This window comes from Python bivittatus, unplaced genomic scaffold, assembly GCF_059951505.1.
Source record: "Python bivittatus isolate LINGU-HERP-01145 unplaced genomic scaffold, Pbiv_v1 ctg000530_np1212, whole genome shotgun sequence".
Taxonomy (NCBI): Eukaryota; Metazoa; Chordata; class Lepidosauria; order Squamata; family Pythonidae; genus Python; species Python bivittatus.
This window is the reverse complement of record NW_028277085.1, coordinates 10993330-11011475: the sequence shown is the minus strand read 5'-3', so window position 1 is coordinate 11011475 and position 18146 is coordinate 10993330. Positions and strand designations below refer to the sequence as shown.

Genomic DNA, 18146 nt, shown 5'->3' with positions numbered 1-18146 from the left:
CTGCCACCGACTTCCACACATGATAATCAGACAGGAAACTAAAGCCAAGCAGAAGTCACTGGCAGACAGTGTGGGAACTCTAAAACAAATGAATGGGATGCAGGACTGAGGAGAGTCCCAGAAAGAGTCATGGTGTGGAAGAGGAGCTTCCATGTTTACAGTGAGCATAGGCATCTGGAACAAGCCATGATGATGTCACATGTATTATGTCATCATGTGATTGATGCAATTCATTTCAGTTGTGTGATGATATCATGAAGAACACAACATTTCTTCCCCCCTCTACTGATGTCTTTGGCCATAGATCAAGTTCACAATAAACCATAAGCCAGTTCAGTGTGTAATTACTTATTTTTAAAAAGTGTTCTGCTTTCTATATAAATATGTGGCTTGTGATAAATACTGTGTTGTTTTGTTTTCTGTTATGAATTGGTATAGAACTGGAGCAAAACTTTCATGGTAAACTGCAACACTTCATATCTACCATGGAGGCCCATCAGGATTCTTCTGTGTTCCTGGTGAACATCTTGGAAGAACTGGATACGAAGCAAAACACAGTTTCCTATCAGGACCTTTGCAAATCATTATGTGCTCGGTTTGACTTGTCCCAGCTGGCCAAACTAAGGAGTGTGCTTTTCTATACTGCCTGCCTGGATCCCAATTTCCCCGCTACTTTGTTCAAGGACAAAATGAGATGCAATGTCAACAATCAGCAGTCAAAGAAGATCATGGTAGCAGCCGATATTGTGACAATCTTCAACCTCATACAGATGAATGGGGGCATGGCCAAGGAAAAGCTTCCCATTGCCCGAGAGAAAGGAAGAAAGAAAGAGTCCCTGGACTCCTGCCGATCTGACACTGAGGTGTGCAATATGGTGGACTGTGTGCTTAACTGTGAATTGCAAGATGGAGAATTTAGCAGGGGCTATTCCAGCAAGAGGGCTTCCAAATGTAGAAAGGGGGATTGCAAAGACTGTCCTCCATTTGTACCTGCTTCAGAGATGAACATTTTGCTTGGGGTCAATAAAGATATGAAAGGCCGAACAGCTTCTCTTGATCGGTTGCAGGCCCTGGCAACCTATACCATTGCCAATTCTCCCCCCTGTGAAATGCAGAGTACTTACTTCCCCATGAACATTGAAACCGAGTCCATCTCAGACCAGGACTCATTGCCTCTCAGCACGAGCATGAAGGAAACGTTCATTTCGAATGACGAGCCCCTTGTGATGCAGTCATGTGTGCAGAAGCGCAACATCTTCAAGGAAGACTTCCATAACCTCATCACCATTTCACCCAGCTTGATGTCACCCACAGGCAAAGTGGATGATGAGCTTGGGGAACCCCCAAGCCAAAAAGAGACCTCCAAGCAGGCATTCTTCAACCACAGCTTTGAAATGCCCTACAGCACTCAATATTTAAACCCAATTTATTCTCCTGTTCCAGATAAGAGACGAGCCAAGCATGAAAGCTTAGATGATCTCCAAGCTTCTACTTATTTTGGCCCAACAACTATTCTTGGGCCACAAGAGACGAAACGATGGTTGGGAAAGCCCAGCAAAGCAGCTCCATGGCCAGTCAAGAGTTGGAGTTTGAACACAGAGGAAGTACCTGATTTTGAAAGATCTTTTTTTAACAGGAAACAGCCCGAAGAGAAGGTGCAATACCAGAGTTCAAAGAGCCAGCCAGCCAATTTTCCAGCTTCTGAGAGGCATCAACAGTATCTCAGCCCTAAAGAACAGCAATCCATGATGCAGCCCAACTATGGGGTCAAACAAAATGGGCATAAATCCAAAGATATCCCCTCCATCTTAGAAGTGGACAAACATGAACCCATCAAAAAATTTAAAGACAAAAGTATTAATTGCACTTCTGTTCAGCTTCAAAGCATTGATAAAACCAATAGTGTTGGGACACAGACAGATCGGCCAGGGCTGGAACACAGAAAATTCAAGGAGATGGCCCACCCAAACCAAAGTAAGTATGGTGAGCGACATTCTTTGAAGCAATCAGATGATGACTCCGAAATTGTCAGTGACGACATTAGTGATATTTTCAGGTTTCTGGATGATATGAGCATCTGTGGGTCTACAGGAGTAATACAATCTTCTTGTTATAACAGCACTGGCTCACTTTCTCAAATCCACAAATCTGACTGTGAAAGCTCCCCTGAACACCATTTAGCTAAAATTTCCAATGGAAATGCTGGTAACAACCTAGACAAAGCATCTCGGTTGGAGATCAGCAGCACGGATGATGAGCTGAAAACCAGTGTCTGCAAACTAGTTCTAAGGATTGGGGAAATCGAAAAGAAACTGGAATCTCTCTCAAGTGTCAGGGATGAAATTTCACAGGTCCTGGGGAAGCTAAACAAATTAGATCAAAAGATCCAGCAGCCAGAGAATGTGAGTGTCCAGCTTGATCTTAATTCCTTGACGAGCGAGATACCATCAGAAGAAAGCACCTCCCCCAGGATTTTTTCATGTCACAATTCCTCACATGGGGGAAAATTGGAGAACAATCCAGACTGGTGCTGCTCTGATGCCAGTGGCAGTAACAGTGAAAGCCTTCGTGTCAAAGCCTTGAAAAAGAGCTTATTCACCAGGAGATCCTCAAGATCTTTAACGGAGGAAAATAGTGCCACTGAATCTAAGATTGCAAGTATTTCCAACTCTCCTAGAGACTGGCGAGCAATCACCTATACCAACCAAGCTGGCATCACAGAGGAAGAGATGAAAGAGCGAGGTGGGAGTGAAAACAAAGACTGGCACAGGAAATCCAAAGAGGTAATTCCTTTTTGTTTCCAATTCAGTCAGTAACATTTTAATGTTTCTGCATAGATGTGCAGTTGAGGTGTTCACAGAAGCTCACCTGTTCACAATGGTTATCCTATCATTAGGATCATTGTAATAAAATATTCAAGGTCTTCCTTGTCCATTTTCCACCAGCCCTATAGCAATATCTAAAGATGGACAACTTTTCTGTGGCCACAGCCTACACTTTAATTGTGTAAAAAATTTCACTTGTCAAGGGACATAGGAGATATGGCCAATGATGAGAAGATACCAACCAGAGTATGTTCATCTGTTTTTTGCTGAGAGAGAATTGAACACAAAATAAGTGTGCTAAGGCTAACAGAAGATTATTCTGCCTATTTTCATTGTTATTTTCCAAACCTGTGGGTCCAAAGCCATTGTTTTGCTGCCAGGTTTTGGGGTGGGGGTATTGAGTTGGAGGATTTGCATTTATTCCATGGTCCACAGGTTGATAGCCTCTTATCTAGTGTGCAGAGAATGATGCATCTTAATTGAGATGCACTGATCATATTACTGGAGATTGGTCAGCCCCAACATGCCTCTCTAGAAATTTATTATTGGACATTTTCCTCCTGACTGGTATGGGATAAAAAAAAAAAAAGATAGCATTGGTGTTTAGGACATCTGTTTTGGGATACATATGAGAAATGCCCATCAGAAGGAGGAGTAACAATGATAGGTTTCATGACCTGACTAGGTTTAAATTTCTGAAGACATTCAAGGTCTTGCATGGAATTCACTAAATCTCCCCTCTAGGTTGCTTTGAAACCTGGCCAATCATCATCAGGTTTTTAAAAAAATCTTTTAAATTAAGTATTTCCTACCAAATGTTACATGCTTATTATACTGTGCCTGTATACAGGTTTTTCTCCCTCCACCATTTTGTAGTGTAGGTTATTTTAAAAAATCATGTTTTGTATCTAAGCCATTGTGGAAGCCATGATTCTTTTGAGCATGGTTGGTTAGGATCCACATTGTACCAGAAGATGAGTTTGATATTTCAGTCTTGTGCTTTTCAAGATAATGTGGTTACTCCTTTTATTATTATGTCTGTTTAATGAGCAGACTTTTAAAAAATGATTAAAAACAAATGAAAGCTTGGGTATAATATGTGTTTGTGTGTGCCTTTGAGTCAGTCTTGACTCCTGGTGACTGCCTGGACTAGTCCCTGCAGTTTTCTTGGCAAGGTTTTTCAGAAGTGGTTTTCCATTGCCTCCTTCCAAGGGCTGAGAGAGAGTGACAGGCCCAAGGTCAGCCAGCTGGCTTCGTGCCTATGGCAGGACTAGAACTCATAGTTTTCCACTTTCTAGCCTGATGCCTTAACCACTACGCCAAACTGGCTCGCTTTGGGTATAAATGGCTATGTTTAAGAAATATGAAAAAGTCTGAAAGCATATGTGAGATCTCCTTTGCACTGGCAAGGGTTCCCCTTACTGCTGAACCCTACAGAGCAAAGCATACATGTTTACATTGTTCTCTGATCAGAATCCACTTTTGGCCTTCTAAGGATGCCCACACAACTTTCAAACCTTGTTGCAGGCCGACCGGCAGTATGAAATCCCTCAGCCACATCGCCATTCCAAACCACCCAAAGACGGTTTCCTGATAGAGCAAGTCTTTAGCCCTCACCCTTATCCAGCATCACTCAAATCGCATATGAAGACCAACCCTCTTTACACAGACATGCGCCTGACAGAGCTGGCTGAAGTGAAACGAGTACAACCTTCGTGGACTGTTGAGGAATACACGAGGAATTCAGGCGAGAAAGGGAAGCTAGCTGCTTTGGATCTACAGGTGAGATGTTTCTTTTCTCTTACTGGGAATCCATGTCTGCCTAGGCAGATCCTACTGAAAAGACAGGACACCTGATGGATAAACAATCTAAGGCTGTGTATTAATTTTTTGTAATCATTTTGAACAAGATTACCTATTGCTGTGGTACTAGCAGATGTCACCCAGCGCAGTAGGGTTGACCAAACGAAGCAATAATACTATTCTATGCTGCATTAGTCAGGACCCACTTCAGAGCCATCCACTTTAAGAAGGATTCACACAGACAGAAACAGGTTCAGAGGAGGACAATAAGGATGATCGCTGGAGTGGAAGTTAAATCTGATGAAGAGAGTCAGAAAAAAATGAAATGTTTAGCCTTCAGTGATACTATGAAGTATCATAGGTGATACTATGGCCCTCTTCAAGTATCAAAGGGGTGTCACACAGAAGAAGGCTAGAGTCTCTTCTGTCATCCTAGAAGAATGGTCTTGTTATGGCTGTTACAAAAAGGCAAATTCCAGCCAGAAAGAGTAAGAGCAGATAAGACCATAGAATCAATATCCAACAGAGGTGGCAAACTCCTTTTCACTGGATGCATTCAACAGAAGTGGGAGAAGCATCTTTTTTTTGATGGGTGTGTGTGCTTTGATTTGGATTTCTCCACTGAGCACGAAATTGGACTGCATAGCCTTGGTGGCCCCTTCCAACTCTGATCTTATGGAAGAAAGTCACCCATTGCTTATTAAATATGACAGATATTTATTTCTTAGCTTTTTTATAATTTTGCCCCCCCCTAATTTTTTAAACCTAAATGTGGCCCATGTGTTGGTCTTGGCTCTACCCACTTGGTGAATAACCATAAGAGCCAGACCCAGATTTCAGGATGCAGAGCCCTGATGGGCCCTGGTGGTGGTAGGTCCCAGTATACCTTTCCCACAATGCCTAGCTTAAATGTGGCCTTGCTCTTGGGCATTGTGGGGATTTAAAATGGCTACTCTTAGCCACCTGGCCCTCTAAGGACTACCTAAGCATTCCATGGGCCAAGGCCAGGCCTTGCAACCATCTACAGCTGATGAACTGGATTGAATTTGGTAGGTCGCCAGTTGTACAGGTTTGCAGTCATCCCAAATTCCAAAGGGATTTTATTTGAAACTGCAGTTGCCTGCCTTCTGATGCCCCTCTAGACAAGATACTTCTTGCAGCTTCTGTTGCCAGGTGTCAAGATTCAGAATTAATCAGCCATTTGGAGCCCCAACAGACTTGAGTGGTAGAAAGGTTCAGTCACAAGGTGTTGCTATGATTTGACTCAAGGGCATCTTGTCATCTGTTTTTAGTAAGGCTGCCAAATTAAAAGCAGGAAGCATTGCAACAAGGGAATGTGAGATTGTAGCTTTATAATGAGTTTGCCTGCCTGCCTTGGCAAATTTGGGAGCAGGGGAGTCAAGGGAACTGTCATGGGAGAGCTACCTACCTCTGTGCCTGCAGACCCAGTCTGAGCTTTTGTTTTTATTTTGAATAAATCAGAAAGCTTTCAAATATAATAGTTTTTCTCTCCATCCCATTAACTGTCACCCTTCTCTCGGGACTGGCCCAAGATGCTGCTATCAAAATCACAATGAATAGCATAGCGAGGCAACCCACAACCCCCTTTTGTGAACCATTGACTTTCCCAGAGTCCTGCCCATTTGGGGCTGAAAATTAAATGATATAGGCATGGCACGCTTCTTATAGATGTATCTTTAAAGGAAAACTAAACCTAACGTTTAATATTTAATTTAAAATTAAAATTAAACCAAATCTTAAAAATTGAGGACAAATAAGATCATGCTGCCCTCAAATGCATATCAGATTCATCGTAACTGAATTAATTAATTTTTGTTTTATTTGAATGATATCCATACTATAAACTGCTGGGAGTCTTTGGAAACAGGGCCAGATAAATTGTGGCAAGATAGATAGACAGATCTCCATTCCCTCTGGTGGCTTTATTAGATCACAAAGCTTTGATTACCAAAACACAAAAAGATCATGCAGAATAATTATTTCCACTTTTTAGGGCTTTGAAGACCTATTTTTCCCCAGGCACCAAGCCAGGATGCTCTCTTAGCCTACATGTATACTTTGGAGTTAATTGTCCCTGGTGCTGTGTGTTTTTATTGATATCTTATTTTGAATTTTGAGATTTTAAACCCTAGGTGAGCTGTCCAGAGTTGCTTGGCAAGTGGATGGCTTTAAAAATTAAATTATCCTATTTTTTCCCCTATCTGTTCTCAGTCCATCTGGTGAAAATGAATGTGTTTTTATATTTCTTTCAGAAAAGAGGAAAAGATTCTGAATTTGGGATACTGTGTGATATCCTTCCACTTATTTAGTGGCAAGGGGGCCAGAGATGTGTATGTGAAGGTCTAGTCTTTTATAAATGTTGTTTATTTAATACATGTATAAGCCACCTCAACTGCCAAAGCAACTGTAGATGACATACCATAAATTCATACATTTTAGAAGCAAAAGAAAAGAAAAACAATAAACAGGTAACAAAACAAAATTACACATTGGGCAAAGAACATAAATGCAAAAAGAATTAAAGTATCTGATATCAGATGTGGGGTTATGGACCACTCTTTTAATTTTATTTATTTATTTATTTATTTATTAAATTTATATGCCACCCATCTCCCCCAGAGGGTGACTCTGGGTGGCTCACAATGAAAAACAAACATTAAAAACAGTAAAAATATAAATATCCATATTAAATTAGGTAACAAATAATATTATATAAAAGATTGCATACATAAAGAGACTATAAAATTCAAGATGACGGGGGGAGGGGGCGGAATCAATTACCCCATGAGCCAAGTCCAACAGTGCGAGCCCCCATCAGGCCCCCAGGTCATCTGGCATAGCCAAGATTTCACACTCTTCCTGAAGGCCATAGGGGTGGGGGCGCACTGCACCTCAGGTGGAAGGTTGTTCCACAGGGCGGGGGCCATGGCAGAAAAGGCCCTCTTTTATTAGATAATCCTCTCTCTAGCAGCTTACAGCCTCCCTGGCTACCACTTCTGGTCAGCATTAAGAAAGCAGGTGGGATTTCCTCCCCTTGGGCCTTTTTCAGAGTAGGAGAAGCCAAGGAAGTTTCAGATGGAAAGATATAATGGAAAACCTCACCAGGAACAGGGCCATCTCCTTAGAAACTCAAACCCACACTCAGAAGTTAACAGCAAAGGGCCAAAGAGAAGGCTTGGAGAGAGCAGTGGCTTTTCTTGTAGACACAAGAAACCCTAATGATGAAGATCAACCCTAATGTAGAATAGAGCAATGTATTTATAACAGCCCCAGGCTTCAAATCTTTTGCATTTCTTTCACCCACCTTTGCATGGAGGTTGGGCTTATGGCTGCTCATTTCTCAGTCTTGAATGTGGGAGGACACCTGTCCTGTGTTTTGATAAGTCTTGTCTGGTCCTGACTTCTTTGCTTCAGGCCTTGACAGCTTTTGCCTTCACATTGGCTGGATTTGCATAGCCCAGTAGAATAAACAACGAAAGTATAATTTAGCCTAGCATGCTGGGTCAGTCTACCCAGATTGTGAATTTAGCATATTTTGCTCAACCAGCTAACGATTTATGGAGGGGCAGGGGGAAAACTAACAGAACGAGAAGCTATCTTTCAATGCCCCCCCTTGTTTTTTTGTTTTTTGTTTTTTTTTTACTTTCCAGACTCAAGAATCTTTGAATCCCAACAATTTAGAATATTGGATGGAGGACATATACACACCAGGGTACGATTCGTTAATAAAACGCAAGGAAGCTGAATTTCGAAGAGCAAAAGTTTGTAAAATATCTGCTCTGATTGCAGCAGCTGCTTGTACAGTTATTCTGGTCATTGTGGTTCCAATATGTACTATGAAATCATGAATCCAATGATGGTTGAATCAACTCCTGCTTTGTACAGAACATCGCTTTGGATATCCCACTGATATTTAACATACCACTATATGGCAAGAAAGAAAAAAGTTCCCATTAGTTGGGAAGGATATGTCAGAAGATCCCAACAAGCAAGCATGCAAAGAATTTTAGGTGTTGTTTTTTTTAAATTTAGTTGTTTTAAAGAAAAAAAAGTACAACATCCTTTTAAACCAGCAACACGCCTAGCAGACCTAAAGGCGCCTCGGTTTAACTTTTTACACGTGACTTTTTTCCCCACCCTTTGAGGAGAAGAGAAAATATTTCATGCAACTGGAAATGGATGAAGAGCAATGGTTTTTTTTTCTTTCCTGTACTTTTATACTGAATTATATAGATGACTATTAATTCTTGTACAATATGCATTTACCAGACAGAGAGCAACACTTATCATTTCCTGAAATGTGAACTATCTGAATGTATTGTGTATCCCATTTTGTTTCATGTTCCTTATTTGTTAGATTTTGAAAGCAGATTGTATGACCGTGGGGAGACTGTGTGTTCCTACATTTGGAATTAATAAGGGCTGTTTGTAATCTGGTCTTGCCCTACAATTTCCTTTGAGATCAACCCCGGGTATGGAGGTCAAGTGCCATCTGCTGTAGACCAAAAAAGATTCTGTTGAACAAGCCCTCTCCAAAAGGGACTGCTTGCATAAATGTCACATTTCCAAAAGAACCTGGCATGTGCCCTCCATTCCCTTTGAAAAGGTGACATCACTTTTTTTCACCTCCACCAATGGTACCTAAACGTCTTCCTTTCATCCGGCTTTGGCCATTTGAAAATCTGATGAATTCCAAGAACTGCTTCTTGTGTTTCTTTTCTGCATTCTTGGAACTATAGGCAGGAAAATGAAAATGTTAGAGAAATCCACACTGGCTCTTTTCGCATTTGGCTATTTGCACCACCACCATTGTGGATGGACATAATGGGAACAAGCAGTCATCACCCACACATTGGTACAGGGGAGCAGAGGTCTACGGACATCTGGCCATAGAATGCCTCTGTAGGAAACTTGAGTTTGGACCATTTTTGGCAATACGTATATTAAGCCCTGACTCAGTTATGTAGAACACCTGGCTGTGCATGGATTGGCAAGGTATTCTGCTCTGGGCATAACATGGTGCTTTCCCCAATGCATTAGTTGAACATGTCCATTTGAATCCCTCTTCTGTAAGAAGCATTTTGTGCCTTTTAAAATGTGATCTGATAGGATTGTTGTGGTGTCTGTGTACATTTTGCCACCAGATTTTCATTCTTGATAACAAAACTTGGGTGTTCACACAGCACAGCTAACCAAGTCAGTGTGAACCAAACTAGTTAAGGTATTGTGTAAGTCCTGAAAATGGGTTAAGCCAGTCGCCAAGTTAAGTATGTTAGGCAAATGCAGGCAGGATCAGATCAGCAATATGACACACTTGAGAGACAACTAGATACTTGGTGTTCTTTATATGTATCTCTTAGATGATTCTGATTTTTTAAAATGTGCACCTAAGCAGGCAATCTATTTTGGAAAGATGAGTCTGCAGAGAGATGCTTGTTAGATTTTTTGCAATTTTTTTTGTTGATTGTAAACTTGATGGCCAACCAGGATGAATTCCAAACAACTTGTGAAGCGGCTGCCAGTTCAACCCACTTAGTTACAGTCAACGGGGGTCTGGCCAATACAACTGTGCTGTCTTGATAATAGAAGGTGTTCATACTCATTGACTCCCTGGTTCTAAACTTTTTCTTGCCCCATTCTAGCTAAAATTAAGAATGACAAGTTCTATAATTTCAGTTAGGATTTTAGGCAAGGCTAACTTTAGCTAAATTTGAAACCCTGAGCCAGCTTCAGAGTTGAGCAACATGAGCCATTGCGACCTGCTGGGTATCAAGATTTGGTTGTGCAAATTGTTTAGGTTGCACAGGCATCTGGTAGAAACCATAAAGACGTTGTTATGTGCATCATGAAGTCATCAACCAATAATGCAAATTATGTCATTTGTGTTAGTCACATCATGATGCAAAGGATATACTTCATGCATATACTTTGCATCATGAGGTCATAATGCACATGGTGGTCATCTACTGCCTCTTCTCGTAGATGCCCATGGCAATGGTAATCAAAGGAAATAAACTGGACTGGATTACATGTAACCATCGAATGCATGGTTCATTCATTCCAGCCTCTAGTTGCAGTCCTGGTATTCCTTTATTCCACTGTAACCATCATTGACACAGGGGTGTTTCACACCTGAGCTCTTTTATACCTGGGTGAACCGTTAAAGAGAAAAGTACCATACTAAATTCCAGAGACCAAGTCAGACCTTCTTACTGGCAGTTTTCACACCATACCTTCACCCAGTCAAAACGCCTGATGAATAGTTCTTGCAACCATCACACTAACTGGGTCCAAACCCATCATTTGTCCCCAGCCATTTTCTCCAGGAACTGCCCAGTATTCCACAAATGCTAGGTATTGGTCAGGTCAGGACCACCCAATCTGGCTGCAAAAATCCAGACAGCCTCTAAATCACAGCAGAGAGATACAGAAATATCTCTTGTCATGTCGTGGTCGTCTGGCTTTTTGTAGCACTAGGTAAGGCTTTAGGATATCAAAATAGCCAGGGGCGCAGCAGTAGAGAGAGCTTGAAGATAGAGCCAGTCATGTTGGGAGTCTCTGTTCTCTGCAAGCTGGCAGTGGATTTTGTAATGGATGGGTTTGCTCTTGCAATCATTTTCTCTCTCCAGCTCTTTTTCTTGAAAGACTAGGTAGGCAAGAGAGTTAATTGGGCTAAGGAATTTCTGTAGTGTGGCTCAGTGGGTAGAGTTAGTTTAAGCCTACATATATAGCTGGGTTTGTTTGGGTTAAGTTTAACCCCTAGGGGCCAACTGACTGCATTAGTTAAGTGTGTTGTAGAAGTAGGATCCCTTTGCTCCCCAGCCCTCCCCATTACTGTTCATTGCATTGTTAGAGAGGATATCATACGGAGGTACATGGTAAATGCATTCCCTTTCCAATGGTCTCCTTAAAAAGGAAATATTTTAATGGAAATGATATAGAGCAGGTAGAACATTCCATAACAAATGCAAAGCAATTGACTCAATGCTAAGCAGATTTTTGTTTACAGATGCCCCAGCATCCCCCGGTGAGGAGGGAAGTATTCCTGCCTGGAATGTTTGGGTTTCTGCTGGCAGTCTGGATGGACCAGAGATAGCCAACTTCTCATTCTCCAGAAGTTGTTCAATTACAGTTTACAATAGCAATGGCCAACTTGACCAGTAATGAGGAAACTTGGAGAGCTGTAATTTCAACAATACCCAGAGTGCCTCAGGTTGCCTCCCATTTGTGTGAACAATGCAATTCACACATCATGCTATGCTATTTCACCATGTTTTATACAATAAACCCAAACTGATTGGCTCTGCAAATTATATTACATTGCAGATTGGGTTACAAACAACAGTAGGTGGATCCACAAGTACAGGAGTTGGATCCCAGGGTCAATCTGTTAAGTTAGAATGAATGCATAGAGGGAGTTGTGCAGAAGAAGGTCTGGAATAGTGGTAGAGCCCACCCTTTCCATGCAGAAGGTTCCAGGATCTCCAAGGATCTCATTCTTGCCTGAAATACTAGAAAGTTTCTTCCAGGCAATGTTGGCAATATATTTTTGTTGCCTGTACAGTTCCTTGCCAGAATGTTGAAAGCCTGACTCCAGAGGCCACTGTATATTAGCCAAAGAACTATGGTATAATAAACCAAGAGTAAGCCAACCAAACGCCCAGTGGACCTCAACGGTATCCAAAGACAATGTTCTCCAAGTTCCTAAATGAACTCAAATCTGTGGACCAGAGTTTCTCCCCTCTTTGCTATTCATCCTTTATTTCCTTGTTTTGCACCAGTGTGCAGCACCAGTGTGGCATCTGGTTGCAGATTCCAAGCATGCTTGAGGGGACCAATATGAACAGCTGTGATTCCATCAAAGCGATGAGATGTGCCTGATGACATCACGCAAGTGTGGCCATCCCCTCTCCCATGTAGATGCCATGAGTCAGAAGCAGGATTGGCGATCTTGCACTATGTTTCTTAATTGAAAATTTCCCCCTTCTTAAAAGTCCAGCTGAAATATTTAAAACATGTTGCAGTTGCCATAAAGCTCTTCTTGTGGATCTGTGATGCATCCCCTCCCACTAATGGCTGAGTTTGTCTGTTGTGGGAAGCATATGTGTTTATTTTGGGGTTAGAGTTTTGTGCAGACTAGATGTGGCTCAGAAACCATGGCCTATGGCTTAGTGTTTTGTGTGAACCCAGCCAGCTGTAATTTATTCAATAAGTCATTGTTAGCCAACTGGGCTTAAGTTGTGGGAATGCAGCCAACAACCTAGCCCATTTTCTTCCCAGTCATTCACTGTGGCCAATGGCAGTGGTGGTGTGGAAAAGTTTGTGCATGTGGATTTAACATGTTACATTTCCCGTGTACATATACCAGAAAACAACTCCCATATGAGTTGAACTTAGCCGGCAGTCTGGCCACCATTTATGGTTCCGTTCCAGCTCTAGCTTGTATCTTTCCTATTAATTTGGTGCATGGGTTGGGATGTCTTTGGGCCATAACTGTGCATAGCAGAGAAAGAGTGACAAGATTCTAGAAAGCTGAAGAGGCAAACAGGGAACAGGAGATTTGCTTTCAAGGAAGGCTCCAGGCAATATTCCACTGTTGTTGCACAGCCTGTTCATTCTGCTAAGTGTTTTTATTTCTGCTATGTGTTCCAACAGGAATGCATAAGTTACTGGGTGCTTATATTAATGACCCAGGTTTTAAGCACAAATGGGAAATGTTGATATTCATGCAGTACACACTTCATTAGGAATTAATGCTGTGCAGAAAAGATCTGCATATTTTTCTATCAGTCCTCACTGAATGTTGGCTTTTTTTAAAGGTTTATTTTCCTTTGCCTCTTCTAAGGAGAAGAAAACATTGTCATCTGCAGACCCCTAATACTTTTGTCAAAATGACTAAAACAGCATTGCACTGTCATGCCACAAGCTCTGCCTCTTTGGGAGGGGTGTGATGTCATGACATGTACAAAAGGGGTGGGACAAATCTATGGGGCTGCTTTCGGATTGATCCTGCAGGTCCGATGTTTCTTCAACGCAGCAGACATGCCTCCATTCTAACTGCTACCATAACGCATTTAAGGATCAGTGCCTAAAGCAGCTGTGTATGTGGCAGAGAAAGGAACAAAAAAGGGGCCAGTGTTTTGGGGCTGGATTTCATCCTGCCTCCCCAGTTGCTGACCCTTCTGAAATGAATTCAAACTGAAGTGGTGAAAACAGGTGACAGTTTAGCTGAGAGAAAGAAATACTCAGGGATTTCAGTTTAACTCAGCCTTGCCATATTTCAGTTTGGTGAGGTTGGGGGTGGTGGTGATGGTAACGATTATAGGCTTGATAGATCAAACCCCTTGATGGGGTTGGAGAGTTGCAAAGACTCAGATTGTTTAAGGTGCATCTGGTCAAATCTGGGGCAGAATACATCATTTTCAGCCAGAATAAGAAACAGTGACGACCAAGATTGAAGCCCTATGCCCAGTATCTCAGGAGGAGGCCCTGTTGAGCTTGGTAAGTCTTACTGTTGTAAGGACTGTAATAGTTCCTCAGAGGTTTTGTGGAATAAGATGGGCCTTTGTAATGGTATGTGGGAATGTCCTTGGGAGACCTGGCGAAGAGATGCTGCCAAAGGAACACATCAGATAAAAAGCAGCTTAGCCCATAGCTGCATAGTGGGAAGAGCAAGAGGGTCAGGAAGGACCCTCCCTACGTTATCGGGCTGTAAAGGTGATGGCGGGAGAACTGTACTTTCAGACTTGCAAAATTCTGTTCATGTAGCCTTACAATAAAGTAGAATTAGCTCATATGATTGTGTTTTCTATCTGGTCTACCTGGGAAGGCTGACAGCCTTGGACTTGTTTCATTCACTTTGAATCTCCTTTTCTACTTCATTGGCACATTTTCACTTTCCTCAAGGGTTTTCTCCTATTCCAAATTGCCCAAAGCTCGTAAAGGGTTGAGGCCAGGTAGCTTGCAAGTCTCTATGCTAAATGTCTGGGCAAAATTATGAAAGAGGGGAAAGGATGTTTGTATATTGATTTCCAATATCTTGTAACCATTTTCATCAGGTTTATTATTCTAGTTCAGTGTTCCTCAAACTTGGCAATTTTAAGACATCTGGACTTCAACTCCCAGAATTCCCCAGCCAGCCATGCTGGCTGGGGAATTCTGGGAGTTGAAGTCCAGATGTCTTAAAATTGCCAAGTTTGAGGAACACTGTTCTAGTTGATGATGTATCAATTGCCAGATTGCCAGCATTCCCCTAAAATATTGTTCTACATTCTGGGGCCCTCCAGATGTGCGGAGGACAGGTTTTCCACAGTTCCCAGCAAAACATAGTCAACATTGTTGTCATCCCAACAACTTTAGAAATGTTCTTAGTTTGGGGAAATTGCCCTATTCAGTCACTGCTGCTCAGTCAGATGTACCTGTGGACAACTCATATAAAAATGGTGACCTTGGGTCATATAAAAATGGTGACCTTGGCCACATCCAAACACAAACCATTTAATAGGGAATGCTACTTACAACTTACTAAATGTTCGGATGCTGTGAGCCCAGGCTGATCTCCCTTGCTGGATCAAGGTGGCAATGTAGTGGGTTGTAGAAAGATTCACTTTTGCCCTGAGGGTTGAAATTCAGGGAAGATGGATCTTGAAATCATTTTTTAATTTTTAATTTTGCATAGTAAAAGTATCTGGCAGCAGTAGCTTGCCATTCATACATTGTGTTTAGTATTTCTATAGATAGATTTTTGTATGGAGTTAATAACAATAGTATCAGCAACAACAGTAATAATTCAGCTATAGATACTTTATAATCCGTAGTGTGATTGAGAAAAAATGTACTAGACAATATTACCCAAGACAATAATGCTAAGCATATTGATATTTTCTTTTTTGTATGTATGCCTTATAAATAAAATGGCTATATAAACACAGAATAAAAGGGTAACATGAAAAGTTAATCAAGTCAGGTCCAAAGTGGCAGTCCTGGGGATATGTGCCACTGACGTCTGAGTAAATCTATATGGCAGCCTCTTCTAATCTGCTGACCTCCAAATATGGGGGATGCCCATTTTTCCAGCTGGCATAACTTTTACTGGCTGGACATTGTGGACTTTGAAATACAAGCTGTGAAAGACTGATGTCTAAGATTGTCCTTTTGGTTGGGGTAGGGTTGCAATTGATCCATATACTCCCCGTGAAGTTCAACTGAAAATAATGGAAAAACCATATCACAGCCATCCCTGTTCATTTATTTCAATGGGAAATTAATGAAAAAAAGCACGTCACAATCACCTCTGTTCATTCACTTCAATGGGACAGAAATTGCACCAAAGTCTTGCTGGATCAATTTGTTCAATTTGCTTATGAAAGCCAGGAAATAGGAATATGTTGATTTTTCCCTGAGTTTGAGATTATTTTATTTGTTTGTTTGTTTGACCGGGGCATTTGGTTACTTGTCAGATGCAATGATGCCTTTGTTTTATAAAGCTACTGTACAACGTGGCCTTTCAGTTCATGAAAATACGATATCGAATAAACTTGAAGAATTGTATGCGTCCTTTGAAGTCCGCCTAATGAAACAGAAAAATTCATTTATCACCCTGTCACCTGATAATGTTTCCAGGGGCATCAAGACGCAAAGCTGCAGTGAGAATGGTGGGGAGGCTGGATAGAGGCACATTCTATCTTGGCCTGGCAGGATTTTTAATGGGACTTGCGTCAGGGAGATAATAAGAAAGCTGAAGCTGATGAAAGATGAATTTATAATAATAGGTGCTCGCCAAGGGATTCAGAGCTCCTGGAGAAGCTGCTGATCAGCATCAGAATATTTTGGTGGACTGGTTATTTTAAGACTGTTGGTTTCAGTAGTTATCCAGGAATCACTTGCTCTAAATATAAATGGATAGGCCAACAGAAAAAGAAATCATCCCCAAATATACCAAACGAATGACATTAAAACTAACACTAAGCACCCCTATTTATTTAATGTTTTAAGCTACTTTAACCACAACTCCTCATTTGAGCAGCATTAACTCAGATGCTGCGGTTCAGTTCATTGGATCCAGAATCAGCCATTCTTCCAGTAGACTTTTGAACTAGCTTACCTTCAGATGTGTTGGACTTCAGCTCCTCAGTTCATAGCTGGGAATGATTGGAATTGGAGCTCAGCATAGGGAAGAGCACCAGGCTGGAGAAAGCTGGTCTATAGGGACATCAAGGACTGTGTGTGACTTGAAGGACATGAGATTTGCCCATGTGATTATTAAGTCAGTTGAAAATTAGACTAATGCTTCATGGAGTAGCCATAACGATGAGCCACACTGGCTGTTGAGGAATCTCACAATACTTACGCTCTCTGTGGTGCAGCCCTTCTACATCTAAAGGGTCGTATGAGAGCTCCATCCATCTTAGATTATTATGTCTTAAGTCATTACTTCTAAGTGGATAAAATCAACCCAGTTATAAATAATCATCATCCACTTATTTGGCTAAATGCAGTCCTGGATACCTGCATCTAACTCGTGTCCTCAAGTTCTGAAACTGGGAATATTGTTGGTTTGCTAATCACATTTTGGGAAACACAAAGGGATTTGGAATGATTTCAATTTATTTCAGCAGTGATTCACGGGCTTCTGTAATGAATACATTGCTCTAAGCAAATAGATACTTGGGATGTCCTCTTGTAGTTTTAGCTGTGGGCCAATTCTGCGGTGGTGTAAATGGCCATGCTTGTTTTCAGTCTGGGCACATGTTGGCAGATCTGTGGACAACATGCCAGTAATTTAAAGCCGCGCTGAGAGGTGTCACCCAAAGTTTTAGGTAACTTGACTTAATTCCAATTCCAACGTCATTTAACTCTCTCTGCAGTGGATTTTTTTCCCTAAACAAGTAAAAGAAAGGAGGGCAGGAAGTAAGTTTCCCAGCCAACTTTGTGGCTGCCGGGAGTCCATTAAAACTGGGTGATTCCCACTTGACTAGGTCACCTTTGAGTAAGCGCTGCAGGCTCTGTGTAGGAGCGGAAACTCCCATCTCTGCAGTCCAAAGATGCACATGGTAAGAATGCCCAAGTCATTAGCTCAGGTGGCTGTAAAGATAGGCTTAAATCTTTTTATTCTTCTGGCATCCTTTTTTCCCTCTCTCTGGTTCTGTTTCTCTTTCTAGTGCTGTCTTCCCACTCTGACAGGACTGAAATAGATTACCCCTAGCATTGATCTGAATTGCTTACTTACTTGTAGGAGGCTTCTGAAATTACATCAGCAGCTCACTGAAAGCCGCTCAAGGGGCACCCTTGGTAAAATAACAATAATTTGAATGCAATCATTGTTTTTTAATTTGAAGACATGAATTCACACAACCTACAGGTTTAGTATGATCAGACCTGCATCAAAGAAGACTTTATTCATCCACTCAGGGGAGAAAGCCTAAATCTTAGTTTTATTACTTCTGCCTTTCATCTTCCTCTTTTTTTCATTTCTCTGATTGTGGCTTGCAGAGGCTG

At 41.5% G+C, this 18146-nt stretch overlaps 1 protein-coding gene across 1 annotated transcript; it reads left to right on the top strand.

The window, feature by feature from the left end:
* Positions 1 to 485: 485 nt before the first annotated feature.
* MINAR1 (membrane integral NOTCH2 associated receptor 1) lies at positions 486 to 8565 on the top strand. Its single transcript, XM_007435250.2, has 3 exons — positions 486 to 2783; positions 4353 to 4607; positions 8300 to 8565. The coding sequence occupies exons 1-3, from the start codon at positions 486 to 488 to the stop codon at positions 8495 to 8497; spliced, it is 2751 nt and encodes a 916-aa protein (XP_007435312.1). The 3' UTR covers positions 8498 to 8565.
* The last annotated feature ends 9581 nt before the right edge of the window (positions 8566 to 18146 follow it).

Coding starts and splice junctions, on each gene's coding strand:
- MINAR1 (XM_007435250.2), top strand. CDS start 486: ATGGAGGCCCATCAGGATTCTTCTGTGTTCCTGGTGAACATCTTGGAA. Junction 2,784..4,352: donor GGCACAGGAAATCCAAAGAG/GTAATTCCTTTT, acceptor ACCTTGTTGCAG/GCCGACCGGCAGTATGAAAT. Junction 4,608..8,299: donor TAGCTGCTTTGGATCTACAG/GTGAGATGTTTC, acceptor TTTACTTTCCAG/ACTCAAGAATCTTTGAATCC.